The sequence below is a fragment of the Lynx canadensis genome, chromosome A1, assembly GCF_007474595.2.
Source record: "Lynx canadensis isolate LIC74 chromosome A1, mLynCan4.pri.v2, whole genome shotgun sequence".
Lineage (NCBI taxonomy): Eukaryota > Metazoa > Chordata > Mammalia > Carnivora > Felidae > Lynx > Lynx canadensis.
Genome location: NC_044303.2, coordinates 200,606,562 through 200,622,782, shown reverse-complemented (window position 1 = coordinate 200,622,782; position 16,221 = coordinate 200,606,562). Strand labels below are relative to the sequence as shown.

At 36.5% G+C, this 16,221-nt stretch overlaps 1 protein-coding gene across 1 annotated transcript in view; it reads left to right on the top strand.

Moving 5' to 3' along the window:
* ITGA1 (integrin subunit alpha 1) overlaps positions 1-15,974 on the top strand; it is a 172,645-nt gene extending 156,671 nt beyond the window's left edge. Inside the window, exons 26-29 of the mRNA XM_030330081.1 lie at positions 136-240; positions 1,381-1,473; positions 4,388-4,504; positions 10,483-15,974. Of these exons, the coding sequence (XP_030185941.1) occupies positions 136-240; positions 1,381-1,473; positions 4,388-4,504; positions 10,483-10,527 (360 nt within the window). The 3' untranslated portion in view covers positions 10,528-15,974. The remainder of the gene's footprint in view (positions 1-135; positions 241-1,380; positions 1,474-4,387; positions 4,505-10,482) is intronic.
* The last annotated feature ends 247 nt before the right edge of the window (positions 15,975-16,221 follow it).

Genomic DNA, 16,221 nt, shown 5'->3' with positions numbered 1-16,221 from the left:
TACTTTTATTTCATGCTTTTTAAGTGAATAAATTCAATATCAATCTAAAAATTACTATCTTTTAGAATATTTTAATATGTTATCTTTTTATTAAATGGCAAAGATACTAATATATACCTCTGGACATTTAAACAGGACTGCAGCACATGTAAATTTGCTACAATCACGTGTAATTTGATTCCTTCTGACATGAGCCAAGTGAATGTTTCACTTATCTTATGGAAACCAACTTTTATAAAAGTAAGTGATTGCATTGTTCTCTGCCATTATTGAATTATTTTAACAAATATTTGTTCGTTACTTAGTATGTGCAAAGCAGAGTGCTTCTGTAGAAAGAACTAGAAATATTTTTTAAAATGTGGTCCAAGCTCCAGCTCTATTGAACCAACGATTTGGGTCTCATTTTTCCTTGTCTGTTAGCAACTAAGTTATCTCAAAGGTACCCTTTCAGATATATCCTCTTTTATCAGTCTCTGTTATTATTTTTTTTTTGCACATCTAGAAATAAATACCTATGCAGTATTAAAGTTTGAATTTATCTTCCTACTTTAGAACTCAGTTAAGGGACAAGGAATTATAGAGGGACAATCCTTGACACCATTAACAACAAATAGATCTAACGTGTATTATGGATTCATTGTATTAGATCAGACTTTACATATATATACACACACACATGCATACACATTTATATGTACTATGTATATATACTTACATATATATATTTATTTTTATATTATATATATTTTATATGTATTGATACATTTATGTAATTTATGTATATATTATATTTATATAATATGACATATATAAATATAAATATATATATTTAGGACATTTTTTAGCTCCTAGTAGTCAAATCTGTCTGGCAACAAACTACTTTAAAACTTAATCCATTGTGTTTTGTGTGATTTGTGTCTCTATTACAAGTGGTGAATTATATAAAATTTCCATTTTCAGGTTTGAAGTTGGTTATTAAGTTGCTATTTTGTAAATCACAAACTACTGGGTATTGGCAATTTCACGTTTAATCCTAAAAAGCTTCTGTATAAACTTCGTTACCAGAGCATAGCTGTTTCATACCTAGCTAGCTACATGAAAGTGGGGCGTGGCTTGAGATTTGGTTTTGCTAATGATAAATCTGAAGAAAATGATTTTGAAAATTTTTCATTCTATAACAAGGATCTAAGTGACAGTCGAGTGCAGAGAGGAGGGGAGGGTGATCATTTGAAACCACCATTCCCATCTGGATGTTAACAAAACCAGTGTTTTTAGTCTCTCAGGAAAATCTCAGTTTTAAAAATCGCACTAGCTCAAGCATGACTAGCTCTCACTGTGATTAGCATAATATATTGAAAATAAATCCTGTTTGCTTTTCAGGCACGTTTTTCGAGCTTAAATCTTACTGTAAGGGCAGACCTTCAGAGTGAAAATACATTACTGATTTTAAGTACTGGCAATCAAAAAAGAGAGGTAAGTACAACTCTAAGTTTTGAAAGCCTTATACATTTCACTCTGGATTTTGTGACACAACGTTTTATAATTGCTTATAGTCCCTAAAACAGTGACTAGCTAGTCACTGAGTAACAGACACTTTTTGCTTCAAATTATACTTAATTAGCTTCAAGTGTGATTTCAGTCTTCTTTGTAAGAAACTGGGAAAAAGCCATGATATTTACAATTAACATGCCACGTTTGACTTTACTGCTTGTAAGTAACTATCACAATAAATTGATGTTTTTACTTTCACCTTGATAACAAATGATGCATTTGTAATTTACCTCCTTAAAAACCAACATTATAAAATACAATTGACATTTGAAGAGCAAACTTGAAAAATGCTTTACAGAAAGTAATGGTACACTGTACAGAAATAAATGTAAATTTTTAAAGGTTTTCTTCATTTAGTCATTGGGAAATCTGAAGCAAAAATGAGATATTATTCCCTCATACAAATTCACACTTTAGTCATTGGTAAAAATAAATGGTTTGAGTTTTTTCCTACTGTATTATTATAAAATAAGGCCAGAGTACTAATTATAGATGTGGATATATAAGCATGATTTCTCCTCTTCTCATGGGAGAGTTTAAATATCCCATGTGGATAGTGTGAGTCATAACATTTTATTTAAGAGCTACCTAACATTCAGATGTTGCTTAAAAATTTCTTATTTCAGGGGCGCCTGGGTGGCTCAGTCAATTAAGAGTCCAACTCTTGGTTTCAACTCAGGTCATAATCTCATGGTGGATTGTGGGATTGAGCCCCACATCAGGCTCCACACTGAATATGGAACCTGCTTGGGATTCTCTCTCTCCCTCTCTCTCTCTGCTCCTCTTCTGCTCACACTCTGTCTGTCTGTCTGTCTGTCTGTCTCTCTCTCTCTCTCTGTCTCTCAAAAATAAATAAATAAACATTTTTAAAAAATTATTATTTCAAATTAATACGTATTTCAAATAATTCCAATGAACTCTGGTAAGTATTCACCTTTAAAGAATATATGCATATAATGTATACAACATATACATATAATGTTTACTTATGTTATAAAGAGCACTGACAAGGGCATCTGGGTGGCTCTGTTGGTTAAGCATCCCACTTCGGCTCAGGTCATGATGTCGCGGTTCACAAGTTCAAGCCTCGCATCGGGCTCTGCACTGACGGCTCAGAGCCTGGAGCCTACTTAGGACTCTGTGTCTCCCTCTCTCTCTCTGCCCCTCCCCAGCTCTCTCTCTCTCTCTCTCTCTCTCTCTCTCAAAAAAAAAAAATGAATAAACATAAAAGTTGTTTAAAAAATAAAATAAAATAAAATAAAATAAATAAAATAAAGAGCACTGATAAATGCAAAGTTGCTCCACATTCAGAGAAGCCAAAATATTACCAGTCAGCACCAAGCCCCCAAAATGAGTATATATTATATTGGAAAAGAGTACATTTGATTCCTAGATATAGTTTGTTAAAATTTTATAATTAGTTTTATTTCCCCTAAGTGTTAGTTTAAAATTCCCTATGAAGCTTTTTATTCAATAGCTCATCCTAAAGGAAAACTATACCTGTATTGTTAAATTACAAAATGATCTTGTAATTGTGTGATCTTAGTCACCGATCCCATCCAGATTTAAGTTTCTGTATTTGTAAGTTGATGGGAATTGTTTTAGATGTTTTTAAAATCTGTCTTAAACCGTCTTACTCTGTACATATGTATACTCTTGCAGGCTGTGTATTCCCAAGGTGTCAGCAGGGACCCACAGGGAGCAATCTGAGGAGTTTACATCAGTCTCTAAAATATGTAAATATCGCCCCTGTTAGTTTCCTCCTTTTACCTCCAGTCTTCCCTCTAGCTTAAGGAATTGAGACATTCCCTGTGACAAGCAAATACAGAAACTTGAGTTATTATTAGTTATTGACACCTACTCTGAATTAGTTTTTTTCTCAGAAGCCTAGGGATGAGACACAGGGCAGACAAGTTTCATAGCGGTTTGACTGCCACATTGAGTAGCTGGAACACTAAAAGCTGTTTCTTCAAAGTTTTCTTTCAATTAAGGCCTGATTTATATTGGGACACCTGAGTGGTTCAGTCTGTTAAACTTCCCATTTTGGTTCAGGTCATGATCTCACAGTTTGAGTTCGAGCCCTGCATTGGGCTCTCTGCTGACAGCTCGGAGCCTGGAACCTGCTTCATATTCTGTGCCTTCTTCTCTCTCTACCCCTCCCCCACTCAAGCTCTGTCTCTCTTTCTCTCTCTCTTTTTCTCTCTCAATAACAAACATAAAAAAATTGAAAAAGAACTGATTTATAGATATTGACTAAAGATAAGTACTGGAAGAGACAGTGTGGTATAATAAAATGTACATGAAGGTGAATATATGTGCAAAAATTAATTTGTACACTTGAGATTTATGCATTTTGCTATATGAAAGTTATATATAAATTTGTAGACAAAAAAAAATCACATTAGAATTAAAATTAGAAGAAGACCTACTCAGGATTTTATGTCAACCTGTGGTGACATTTCAGCCTAAATTTTTACGACTATGACTATGCACTAAAGTCGATCAATGAATCAATGAATCAATAATACTTATTGTTCTCACTGAGTTAAATTCACCTCTGCTCCTGAACATTCTGATTCATAGGCAATTTACTCTGTATATATAAATTCTAAAGCATGATATTATAAATATTTTTGGTAACAATAAATTTGACACGGTTAGAGGTGTTGAATAGAGAGGAAGGGCATTTCTAAATGTAAACTCAATGTTTTTTCTGTATGTAGTAATCAGATTGAGTACATTGTTTGGTATAAAATTATACCCTGTAAGAACTCAATGTACCAGGAGTTATAATAGGTGTTTATTGATGTTAACAGTCTTGTTTAATGATTTTCAGTTTGCTATTCAAATATCCAAAGATGGACTACCAGGCAGGGTGCCATTATGGGTCATCCTGTTGAGTGCCTTTGCTGGATTGTTGCTGTTAATGCTGCTCATATTAGCACTGTGGAAGGTAAGCACCGAAGTTCCTTTGATTTCCTATTTCAACCTACCAACAGCAAATTGGTGAAATGAATTATGGTTTATCCATGCTGTGCAATACAATATTAGACAGCCATTAAAAATACTGAGGGACATCTGGGTGGCTCAGTCGGTCTGAGTGTCCAACTTTTGGTTCGGCTCAGTCATAATCCCAGGGTCATGGGATAGAGCCCCTGCGTTGGGCTCCATGTGGAACATGGAGCCTGTTTAAGATTCTCTCTCTCTTCCTCTGCCTCTCTCCCTCACTAGTGCTGTCTCTCTCTCTCTAAATAAAAAGGCAAATAAACATATTGAAATGATGGGACCAAAACAATTTTTTAAAAATGTATATCTCAAACACTATGCACAACTTAATTTCAGTTTTTTGTAAAGAAAAAAATCCAAAATCATGATGGATCTCTCTAGAGGTTGGGCTTATAAGGGACCTTTATATGTCTATAATATTGGGAATTGTAAATGTTTATAAGGAAAGAAGAATGAAACCTCTCTTTTATTAAAAAAAATAAAAGTGGGGCGCCTGGGTGGCGCAGTCGGTTGAGCGTCCGACTTCAGCCAGGTCACGATCTCGCGGTCCAGGAGTTCGAGCCCCGCGTCAGGCTCTGGGCTGACGGCTCAGAGCCTGGAGCCTGTTTCTGATTCTGTGTCTCCCTCTCTCTCTGCCCCTCCCCCGTTCATGCTCTGTCTCTCTCTGTCCCAAAAATAAATAAACGTTGAAAAAAAAAATAAAAAAGAAAAGAAAAGAATGAATTCCTCTATAAGTTTAAGAATATATAAGCAATAGAATAGTTAGGATGAGCATTATCCTAATCACATACCTCTATGCATCTTAAAAACTATGCACTAAAATGTGCGATTTTATGCAATAGTTGTGTGCCTGAGTAAGAGATGAGAAATTTATTAATTAGTTGATGGAAAGAGAAAGATTACTGTTTCACTGACTCCTGTTTCATATCCTCTTGTGAAACTATTTCTGTTGGATAAATCTGCATATTTACATAGATGTTTGCTTATACTGAGGTATGTGAGATTTTTCAAACTCTTAGCTGCATCATTTTAAAATTAAGCAGAACTGAGGGTTGCCTGGGTGGCTCAGTTGGTTAAGCATCTGACTTCGGCTCAGGTCATGATCTCATGGTTCGTTCGAGCCTCGCATCAGGCTCTCTGCTGTCAGCACAGAGCCTGCTTTGGATTCTCTGTCTCTGTCTCTGTCTCTCTCTCTCTCTACCCCTCCCCTGTGTGTGCTCTGTCTCTCTCAAAAGAAATAAATAAAATTTTAAAAAGTTAAATAAATAAAATAAAATAAAATTAAGCAGAACTTAGATGACAGCATTTGCACCAGATTAATAGAGAAAATTCCGTAGAAAAGTTGAATTTAATGTTCTTCCAATTAAACATCAAATTGGTATTTCTTCTAACATAGTATCACCCTATATTTTATCAAATTGTTTTATTAAATAGCTAAACTCTGTTAAAAATGCAGGATATGGCTATATATTCCTTTTTCTAATACCTGAGCAGTAGAATTCTCTTTTAATCAAACAGTTCAAATAATAAATTTCTGTCCTATCAAATTTCCAGCTGTTCCTATCCTTTTGACTCTCTTAAAATAAAACTTCCTCTTTGGGGGGTGGTTTACACTGAGAGGGGATGACAAACAAAACCATGTTAGAGATGTAGACCAGTAGCATTTCCAGCAAAGTCTCTAAGACAGGATTAATTCCTTGCTTTCTCAAACCTCCAGCTCTTAGGCGTTACCAGTGCTGTGTCTGTAATACCTGGCTTTGCCACACTGTGGTACCCAAGACCTGGCTTAGTGGTGCTGAGGTTGTGCTTGAAACCTAGAATGTGGTTTCTTCATTTACATGCACCTCTGTTACAGAGAGTGTTTTATTGTTGATTTCTTCCAGTGTGATCTATTCTGAGCACTGCACTTGCCCATATAGACTTAGGACCTGGCTGACAAGAGAAAAGGAAAGCCAGAGCTGATATTTGGATAGGTTTTCTCCGGTGGCATGTCTGCTTAAAACAAATAAGTTTTATCCACTTATTTGGTTTTTTGGCCACCAATCTGAAAAAGCATAAAAGTAAAAATAAACACATCCTTCCATACAGTCAGCGGTTTTTTGATACATTCTTCTGGCTTCTTAGATCCGTTTAGGCCCAGGAAGGAAGGTAATTTAGCAACCTTTGGACTGCTGTAACCAGTAGGTACATTTAGTTCAACCAGTTCAGTGGGAGATACCTCAATCAGAACTGTGACTCCACAGAAACAAAGGAATTAGGACTTCCTGAGAGCTTTCTGCGTGCCAGGAACTGTTTTCAGCTTTTCCACTGTAATATTAACATCAACCCTTGAGAAAGACACTACTGTGAACCTCATTTTCTTAATGAGAAATTTGAGGCATACATATGTTCCCGAGGCCACATGGTTTATCAGGTTCAGAGTAAGGACCTCAACCCAGACCATTTCACTTCATTGCCAACACTATGAACCCCTTGCTCTATGTTCTCTCTGTCTTTTGTTCACTCTGTTGTCCTTACAACCTTTTCAACTGAGTACTTTGACTACATTTTATACTTGATAACATTAAAGCAAAGAGAGGTTAAGTAAATCTCCCAAGATTATCAGCTACTAAGGGACTGGATTCAAGCAATGATCTTTCAGCAACACCCATCCTTTTTCCAATACATCCCACTGCTGCAGGCTATGAGGCAGGGCTCTTCATTCTGGAGCTCCAGGAATTGGGTTTTGTTCAAGAGGGTCATGAACTCTCTGAAATGTATAAAAATATTTTGTTTTAGAATGAGAGTCTCTAGTTGGATTCAGTCTTTCAGCAGATCCATTATGCTAAAAAGATTAATCGCCCCTCCTCTTGTTTTAAAGCCATTTTGAACATCCCTGAAGCATGTATTTGGTCTACAGTAGACTCAGAAAAGCTACTGTTATTCCCAGGGATCTTTTTATACTAATTATACCTTGAGCAGAAACCCCAGGACTGTCCCTTCTTTCTCCTCCTTCCAAATCTGAGCACTCTAGAAGTTCATGGGAACTTCCTGGCTCCATACAGGAGACAGGCCAAAGATTCTTACTGGAGCTGTGAATCTATTTCAAAAGGCACAGTCTTTATATAATTTATCCTTATAGTACACATGGCAGAAATAGGAATTTGACAAAATCTTAGTAAACAGCTTAAGACACTTAATATTGAAGAGAGAAGGCTTTTAGGGGGCACAGATCTAAATAGACTGAGAAACATGTCCTGGAATATAGTACCACATGTTGAGGGGGAAACTCAGTCAGGCCAATATAACCAATAGAATGGAATGAGACTCAGCCCACAGAGGAACCCTAAGAAAGAAGAACATCTCTCTCTTAGCTTGATTTCATAGCAATGCCTGAGGTTCCATCACTGATGATTTATTTACAAGTCCTAAAGCTTTGTTCCTCATCCAATATTCCTATCTTTGGTGGATGTGGATAGGGAATAGCACTACAATTTTTTAGTTTTTGGTATATTAGTATCAATTTATCCATTCAACATTTATTGCATATTATAGCCAATAAGCACATACTTTCTACCGGGTACTATTTACTTTGACCCTTTGCCATAGGGTTTTGAACTAGGGAAGCATAAATAAGATCTAGCACTTACTGATAAGTAAATACGAAAAGACAAAGAAGGAAAGTGAAAGTTGTAAGTCTGGACACTGAAAACAAACTTAACTTGTTTTTAACCTTGGCTAGTATTAGCCTTCACTGGTTTGAAGCTATGTTCTGTATTCACCTACTCTCCACTCCTATGACCCAACTTCCACTAAGGACCCAACTTAATAGAATTTGTTGGGTGGAAAAGTTCAGATAACACAATTAAGTTTTAAAACAGAGCATTTAGTGTGTGAAAGCAAAGGAAAGTTGGAAAGATGCAAAAAGACTTAAGAGGGAAAGGACAGGAGATAAAGAGCAGGGTAGAGCAGGAGAGAGAAAAGTCTTACAATTCACCACCTATTTCTGTGAAAGCCTCATCTATTAATTTTTGACTTAGGACATGCGGGCACAAGTTAAGGGGACTGATGGTTTGTGAATCCAGTACTTTTATTGTTGGCTCAAAGAAAAAACCTGAGACATATAGAACTGCCATTAGAAGAGGGACAGATTGGGGCGCCTGGGTGGCACAGTCGGTTAAGCGTCCGACTTCAGCCAGGTCACGATCTCGCGGTCCGTGAGTTCGAGCCCCGCGTCAGGCTCTGGGCTGATGGCTCGGAGCCTGGAGCCTGTTTCCGATTCTGTGTCTCCCTCTCTCTCTGCCCCTCCCCCGTTCATGCTCTGTCTCTCTCTGTCCCAAAAATAAATAAACGTTGAAAAAAAAAATTTAAAAAAGAAGAGGGACAGATTCATTGGTTTTTTCTCGTGCTTATTTGTTCTGTTGTCTTTGCCTCATCTACCACTAGATGCCTCAACTAGATTCTGGCATGATGGAAAACATAAAAAAGTTAACTTCTCTCACTTAAAAATGCATACTTTTGACCATTTATGCCTTGTAAGCCCTCAGTTATTCAATAATTAATTTTGAATATATCATTCCCTTGCAAATTTACCATAGCTTCCTGATTAAAATAATATGAGCGTATCACACTTTCAAAGAACTAACTTGTTGTCTGCTTGAACTATTATAATCTACTCTGAAATTTACAAAAAAATAGAAAGACCCTTAATTTCCTTTTTAAAAAAAATGTTTTATTTATTCTTGAGAGAGAGAGAGAGACAGAGCATGAGCAGGGGAGAAGCAGAGCGTGAGAGGGACACAGAATCCAAAGCAGGCTCCAGGCTCTGAGCCGTCAGCACAGAGCCCGATTCGGGGCTCGAACCCACAGACCACGAGATCACGACCTGAGCTGAAGTCAGATGCTCAACCGACTGACCCAGGCACCCAATTTCCTCTTATTTAAAATGTCCACATGTGGGGTTCCTGGGTGGCTCACTCGGTTAAGCGTCCAACTCTATTTCTGTTCAAGTCATGATCTCACAGTTCGTGGGATTGAGCCCTGCATTGGGCTCTGTGCTGACAGTGGGGAGTCTTCTTGGGATTCTCTCTCTCTCCCTCTCTTTCTCTCTCTCTGCCCTTCGCCCACTCATGCTCACTAGCGCTCTCTCAAATAAATAATAAACTTTAAAAATAAAATACAATACCCACATTTTGGATTAGATTATTACAAAGGTCCCTTCCAGCCCCTATACTTACTTTTATTATAATATACAATAGGAAATATATAAAGCACTTATAATTTTTATAATGTCCCAAATTACAAGGTATAATGAAAAGTTACCCACATTCACCCCTATGTGAAATTTCTTATATGTTCAGAAATATGTTTCTTATATCCAAATTATCCAGCATGTTTTCAAGAGGTATTTCCTGTCAAGTCTATAAAGGCAGATGTCCTGACACATTTAAAGTTATCCAGGCAATTCATATCTCCCTAACCTCTCAGTCATAATGCATGTACCAGATTCCCCACCAGCTCTAAAGACCTCAATTTATGAGGTTATTTGATGGAATTTCTCTGCCACATCCCTGAAAAAAAAGATGATGGCAAAATGCCATTTAGTGCCAGCTGACTGTAGTTTGCATGCTTCCCAAATATTTTCCCAAAACGTTTTTAAGTTAATTCACCACATGTACTAGTTCTTACTGGGAGACATGATATATTTAACCAACAAAAAAGTTTAAAATGAAATAACAACCTAATAAATGTCATTTCTTGACATTCAATATTACTTAATAGGTCAATGAAAAAAAAAACCTTTCTCAATTTTATTAATTATTTGTATTATTAATTATTTGCCTGTCCCAAATCACTAGCATAGTATTAAATTTTATCCAAGGGCTTTAGTATTTATTACTTAAATTCAAATAATTAATTGTATTGTGTTTGATATTTTCTTAACAGATTGGATTCTTCAAAAGACCACTAAAGAAGAAAATGGAAAAATGACATATTTTACAAGAGAAAAATAATAATAATTATTTGATGATCTATCCTCAGGTTTGCCTCAAATATGTGACAAGAAATGTATAGATACAATTAAAGACATAGTCACATAACTTCATGTAATCCATCAGGGATTAATCACTTGGAAAGTGATAAGTCAAAGAAGATCCAAAAACAATACCATAAAAATATATTTTATAAAATGATGAAAAATATTTTAAAATAATTACTCATGTGTATTATTTAAGTAAAATTACAAAGTGTTTTGAAGATGAAGATTAACCTGTACAAATATGTTTACATATTAAATCAGCATTCAGAGTATTTAAGGAATGCATAAAAAGATTTTTATGATCATTGATAAGTTAAGCTTTTTTCCATTGATTCCTGATGGATATTCACATTCAGCATGATAGTCAACATTTGTAAATGACAAGAAAAGGTTAACTGAAAAAGATAACTTCCCCCTATTCAAATGAGAAATTTTTCCTGGGTAGAGTATATATAAAATATGGACTGAAAATATAATTAAATCACAGAGAATACGTTAGCATCTTTGTGTTGGGTTCTGTACTTGGAAAAAATTTTTTTTTCCAAAGTGTTTGGAAACTTTGAGCTGAAGGAAAACCAAGAGTGACTTGATTAAAAGCAGTGCACTGAATGGATTAATTTAAGCTTTCACAGAACATATTTCATTTTGATATTGAGCCCTAAAACTCAAAACTTTATGCTGAAAACAACACTTCACGGCAGTTTTGTGTGGCATACCAGTGATTTGTCATGAAAAGCCATGTTGTGTATGGGATATGCTAAGATGGCTTCTGAACGGAACATGGCAGCTTAGGCAGATGCCACGGAAATGCTGAAGTCATCTTTGCTGGGCAACTTTTGAACGTTAGGGGTTCCAGGATGTACCAAAAGTAGGAGTTTTCTCAGCTCCTTGGTACATGGTTCATTTAAACCCTCAAGCTGTGAGAGTATGTTTCTTTTTCATTTTTTAAAAGGTATTTAACTTTTGAAACACATTTCTTACGTTTATGAAAGGCAGTATTCCATTTCAATATTGCATTTTACCAAGAAGACACTGCTTTATAAGTGTGGCATATCAATATTTAAATAGAACTCTAGAAATGAATTTTAAAGAACTTTAGCTTTGAAACCTCGCACCGACAGAAAGAGATCACACCTCTATATGAGCTTCTTTGCTCCTGAAGTAATTATCACGGTGCCTTGGACTCTACTGTAGCATAAGCTCCTGGGTTGCTCCGTTGCTTAGGAAAATAACAATGAATGAATGTATCGTAGCCACATGTGTGAACTACTGCTGTAAAATTAGCTGATTCTTCTGCAACAACTCCATCTCTCCACCTGGCTGACCATCACAAGACCAGCATCTGTCCAGAACCTTATCCAGAAAGTTCTGGACTCTACTTTTCTCAAAAAACATCAAATCAAGGGAGAAATTAAATGCCATAGATTTAATTTTTTAATATAATTTCCAAGGAATTATCTGAGAACTCAGCGTCGGCCTGCCTCGTGGCGCTCCACATCTACATCTAAGATCCTGACGATCAAAACCTTGCACCTGGGGAGTGCCCAGGTCATCAGTACCCTAAGAAAAGCGCAATCTTTCCAGAGGTTTGATAGCCTCCTGCTGGCCTGTCATTGTTGAGAAAAGTCTACTTTGGGTATTTCCTTCATTCCCACTATCTATCTCGGGTTCAGAAATCATGCTTTCCACCTATTATTTCTTTGCCCAATAAAAGTCAGGTCTCTCTTGTTCAGAGTCACCATGCTGCACAACTCCTATGCATAGCCTATTCAGCAGCTCTGCTCCAATCTCAACACATTCTCAGAAATAAATCTAGCAGGTAAACTTAAATTCACACATGGCCTCCATGACTGCTAGGCAAAGCATTCACCAAACCAGGAGTGTGTACATCTTAACTAAATATGGTGTTGACCCAGAGGGAAAAGATGGAAACAATGTCATTTTGAATTTTTTAGAAAAGACAGGGAGAACTGCTGGGCCAGATCAAATAGGTACTTATAATCATGGCACAGTTTTTAGCATCAATCATTCCCAGTTTTTAAATAAAATTTAATGGACCAGATATCCATCATCCCTAATACTATAACTTGTTGAGCTTTATGTGTGTGAGCATCTGTGTGTGTAAACACACATGTACACACACCCACATGAATGTGCAAACATAAATCAAATACAAAATATCTCAATAATACCAAATGACAGGGTTTGACAAAAAGGACAAAAAATAAACACAGAAGCTACACCACCAAGGAAAGTTTGATTCATCCACTTTGCATATAGTTTTCATTTTTATTAATATTTAACTTTAATGTACAGTTCTGCAACTATGTAAAAGATGCAAATGTGGAGGTTCTGATTAGAATAAGTCAGCAGTACACATGTTCTAAAACATAGTCAATGATCAAGAAATATACTAACCTCTACCATTTTATTCTAAAGCACTTAATAAGAAAAGTGAGTGCTTTTTAAACCTATGAGTTTATTCCAAAAACTTTTTTTAACTTTGGTATTTTATAAAATTGACTATTTCTTCCATTGTGAACTTACATATGTATGAAGTCCCTTTCCAGACTACACTTAGAAAGGTATATTGGTAAATTATTCAATAACTGGCTCTCCAGGAGGAAAACAAATTCCCTGATTTGTGTCATTTGCCAATTTCCGTGACCTAAATAGTCTTGTCATGGCCATTTTCAAGCTACTGATAAAACCCTACCATCTTAACAAAACTCCTGAAAATTAATCTGTCAGGTCCCGTGAACCAGTATGAACTGGCTTCAGCACACCATTGAAATAGATTAGATGACAATAATAGGCAATAGATAGATGATAGATAAATAGATATAGATATACAGAGATATAACATGTTGAATATATAGATAGATAGATACACAAATACAATATCATCATATTTCAAATTATCCTTAAAATGCTCATCTCAAGCCCAGCAGACATAATGCTACATGGTTTCCCATTCTTTAACTTCAACTTCTAAAATTATAGCCTTCCTTTAATATTATTAAAATTATATAAACTTTCAGAAGAAGCAAGAATTGAAACCCAGAAAATCTGAAGGGCGACACAGTGAAAATCGGAACTTCAAAACCACTAAGAAGCTGCTTCACCTTCTCTAGGAGTCCATTGCCCTGGAGCAATAGTGTGAAAGTTCATCCTTTGCAAATATTTGTAATTTCTATGATCCAATTTGAAATTCAGTGGTCCAATTTATTCACTTATTTTCTCTGAGCTGTAAAGTCATGGGCAGTTTAATCTGAATATTTCCATGTCATAAATACACTTGAAATGAGTCTTGTGGGGGAGAATTTTTTGCAAAATTTGATGCTTACTCAACCATAATAAATGTACCTATATATGCAAATACCTATAAATATATGTATATATACATATATATACACACACACACACATATATGTATATATATGTATATATATTCTCTTTTCCTTTTACAAAACCAGTATGTAGACTCAATTGGAAAACAAATCTGCGCCAAAAGCAAAAGGTGGCTGCACAGTGCTGGAGTAGAGCTGGGTTGTAGCGGCTGTGAGAAGCCGTGCACACATCTCTCTAGGCATTCTCTGGAAGGGCCACGGCTTGTACAGTGTGAATGGCTGCCCCGCCATTCCGTACAGTGTGCCTTCATAGGGGGTAATGTCTTTATCAAACATGTTGTAATCTGTTCTGTGTGAATTAACTATCGTGCTTTGCACAACACTGAGAAAACTAGGGAAGACCCAGGCTCAGAACATGGTTCATGTGCTAGGTGCAATCACGTTATTGTCCAAAGAGAGACTTCTGGAAAGTTATTTTTTAAAAATAATATCCTCTGCATCCTTCATTTATTTTCGGCAGTTCTCAAGTCCTCCTCATTAGTTACCCGCCCCAGCCCCCACCAAGGGAGATTTTCTAGAGGACTATTGGAGAAAAATCTATTCAAAACATGTGCTCTCTGTTTGCTGTGAATACCAGCTTCAGTGAACTGATCATTTATATAGAATTTCAGTCCTCGGTTCTTCTGTGACACAATCAAGGGATGACATGGTATAGGTATAATGTAATAGGGACAAAATGCCTTGTACTTCAGAGATGGGACATCTTTAACAGATTTACAAACCTTTATGGGACACCATCAGCAACTATGCCAAGGGTCGAAGGAAGGGCTTCTAGGATGTAGCTATCAGCACCCCACAATCCCCATCCTCACCCATGGACATAATAATCCAAAAAATTAAAAAGAAGACTCTAAAGTCGTTAGACTGATGCTCTTTTTAGCTTAATTTGTTAACAGCAGATTTTTTAATGCAAACGTATCTTTTAGGTGAGTCCACTGGGCAACCCCTTTTAATGTTAAACTGCTGTCGCTAAACCTCTCCAATGTAGAACTTCTGAAACCATCCCAAGAAGTTAACTCTGTAGTACATTACAAAAGGCTATATTCTGCTGTCTCCCAAATGGAAGCACTATTGTGCAACATCTTATGTAAAATAAAAATAGAGCTAACAACTGACCTTGTAATCTGGTGAACAAGTCAGTATCTTTGATCCTCATATTAAAATTTAACCTTGAATTTAGAAATTCCAAGTAACAGCCTGTAACCATTAAGCTTGAGGAAATCTAAAGGACCCTATGTTGGCCCTTAAGCCCCAGCCCCCTTGTCCCCGACATCTGGCACCAAGAGGTCCATTTCTCAACTGATGGGAATGGATGCTTCTGCCTCTAAAAAAGGCTAAAAGGACTGAGTTTAACCCCTGAATCCACTACACCCCAGGATCAGCCTGGCCCCACCTCATATCAGATATACACAGAAGCACTTCTTGCTGAAAATTTACCATACTGAAAAATACACAAGGGTGAGTTATCACTTCAAATGTACTCTGCTTTAAGGTCAGCTTTTCTTTTCTTTTGTTTTTTTTTTCTTCTTTCTTTCCTTCCTTTCTTTTTTTTTTTTTGCCTTTTTAAATATATCAAAACCTTTCTACCATGACCAATGAATTCAGAACTTGAGGTAAGACTTCCTTGCATTTCTCTCCTGCCACAAGCTGGCGAATTTGAATGCCTTGAGGACTGGGCATTGAAATGAGCCGGAGTCCATTTGCAGGATGTCTCTGCCTTCTGCCTTCCAGTTGGTTTCTTCTGCACAGTGGGGATGTTCAGTTTCGATTTGGAACTTCCTTGGCAAGGCCACTGTAAGCCTTGTGCCCCTGGCAGGTCCTTGAGTAGTTGCATGTTCTTTCTGATGAGTTGACACTCAGAAATCCTTTAATTACCTGACACATCATGGAAAGCATGGCAGTAAACTAGGGACTGGTGACACTCCTAACTATGATGATATTTGATTTTACCACATTTCAAGTCACATCTTTATGGAAAAAAAAAAAAACTAAGCGGAATCTTACAAGCTCTTCTGCAAAATACTGAGACTCAATGCTTGATCTGTGCATATAAACTGGGGGAAAAAAATTTAAAGGAATCTTCCAAATAATAACGACTAAAAGCCAGGTATCCTCTTGAACAATTCCCAGTTGACATTACCTGTTCCCACCCCCATTTTTTAAGAGAGAGATTGAATGAGGAAAACTGAGTGACATAATTGTTCCTCCACAGAGTAGCCAAGCAAAAGGGAAGCC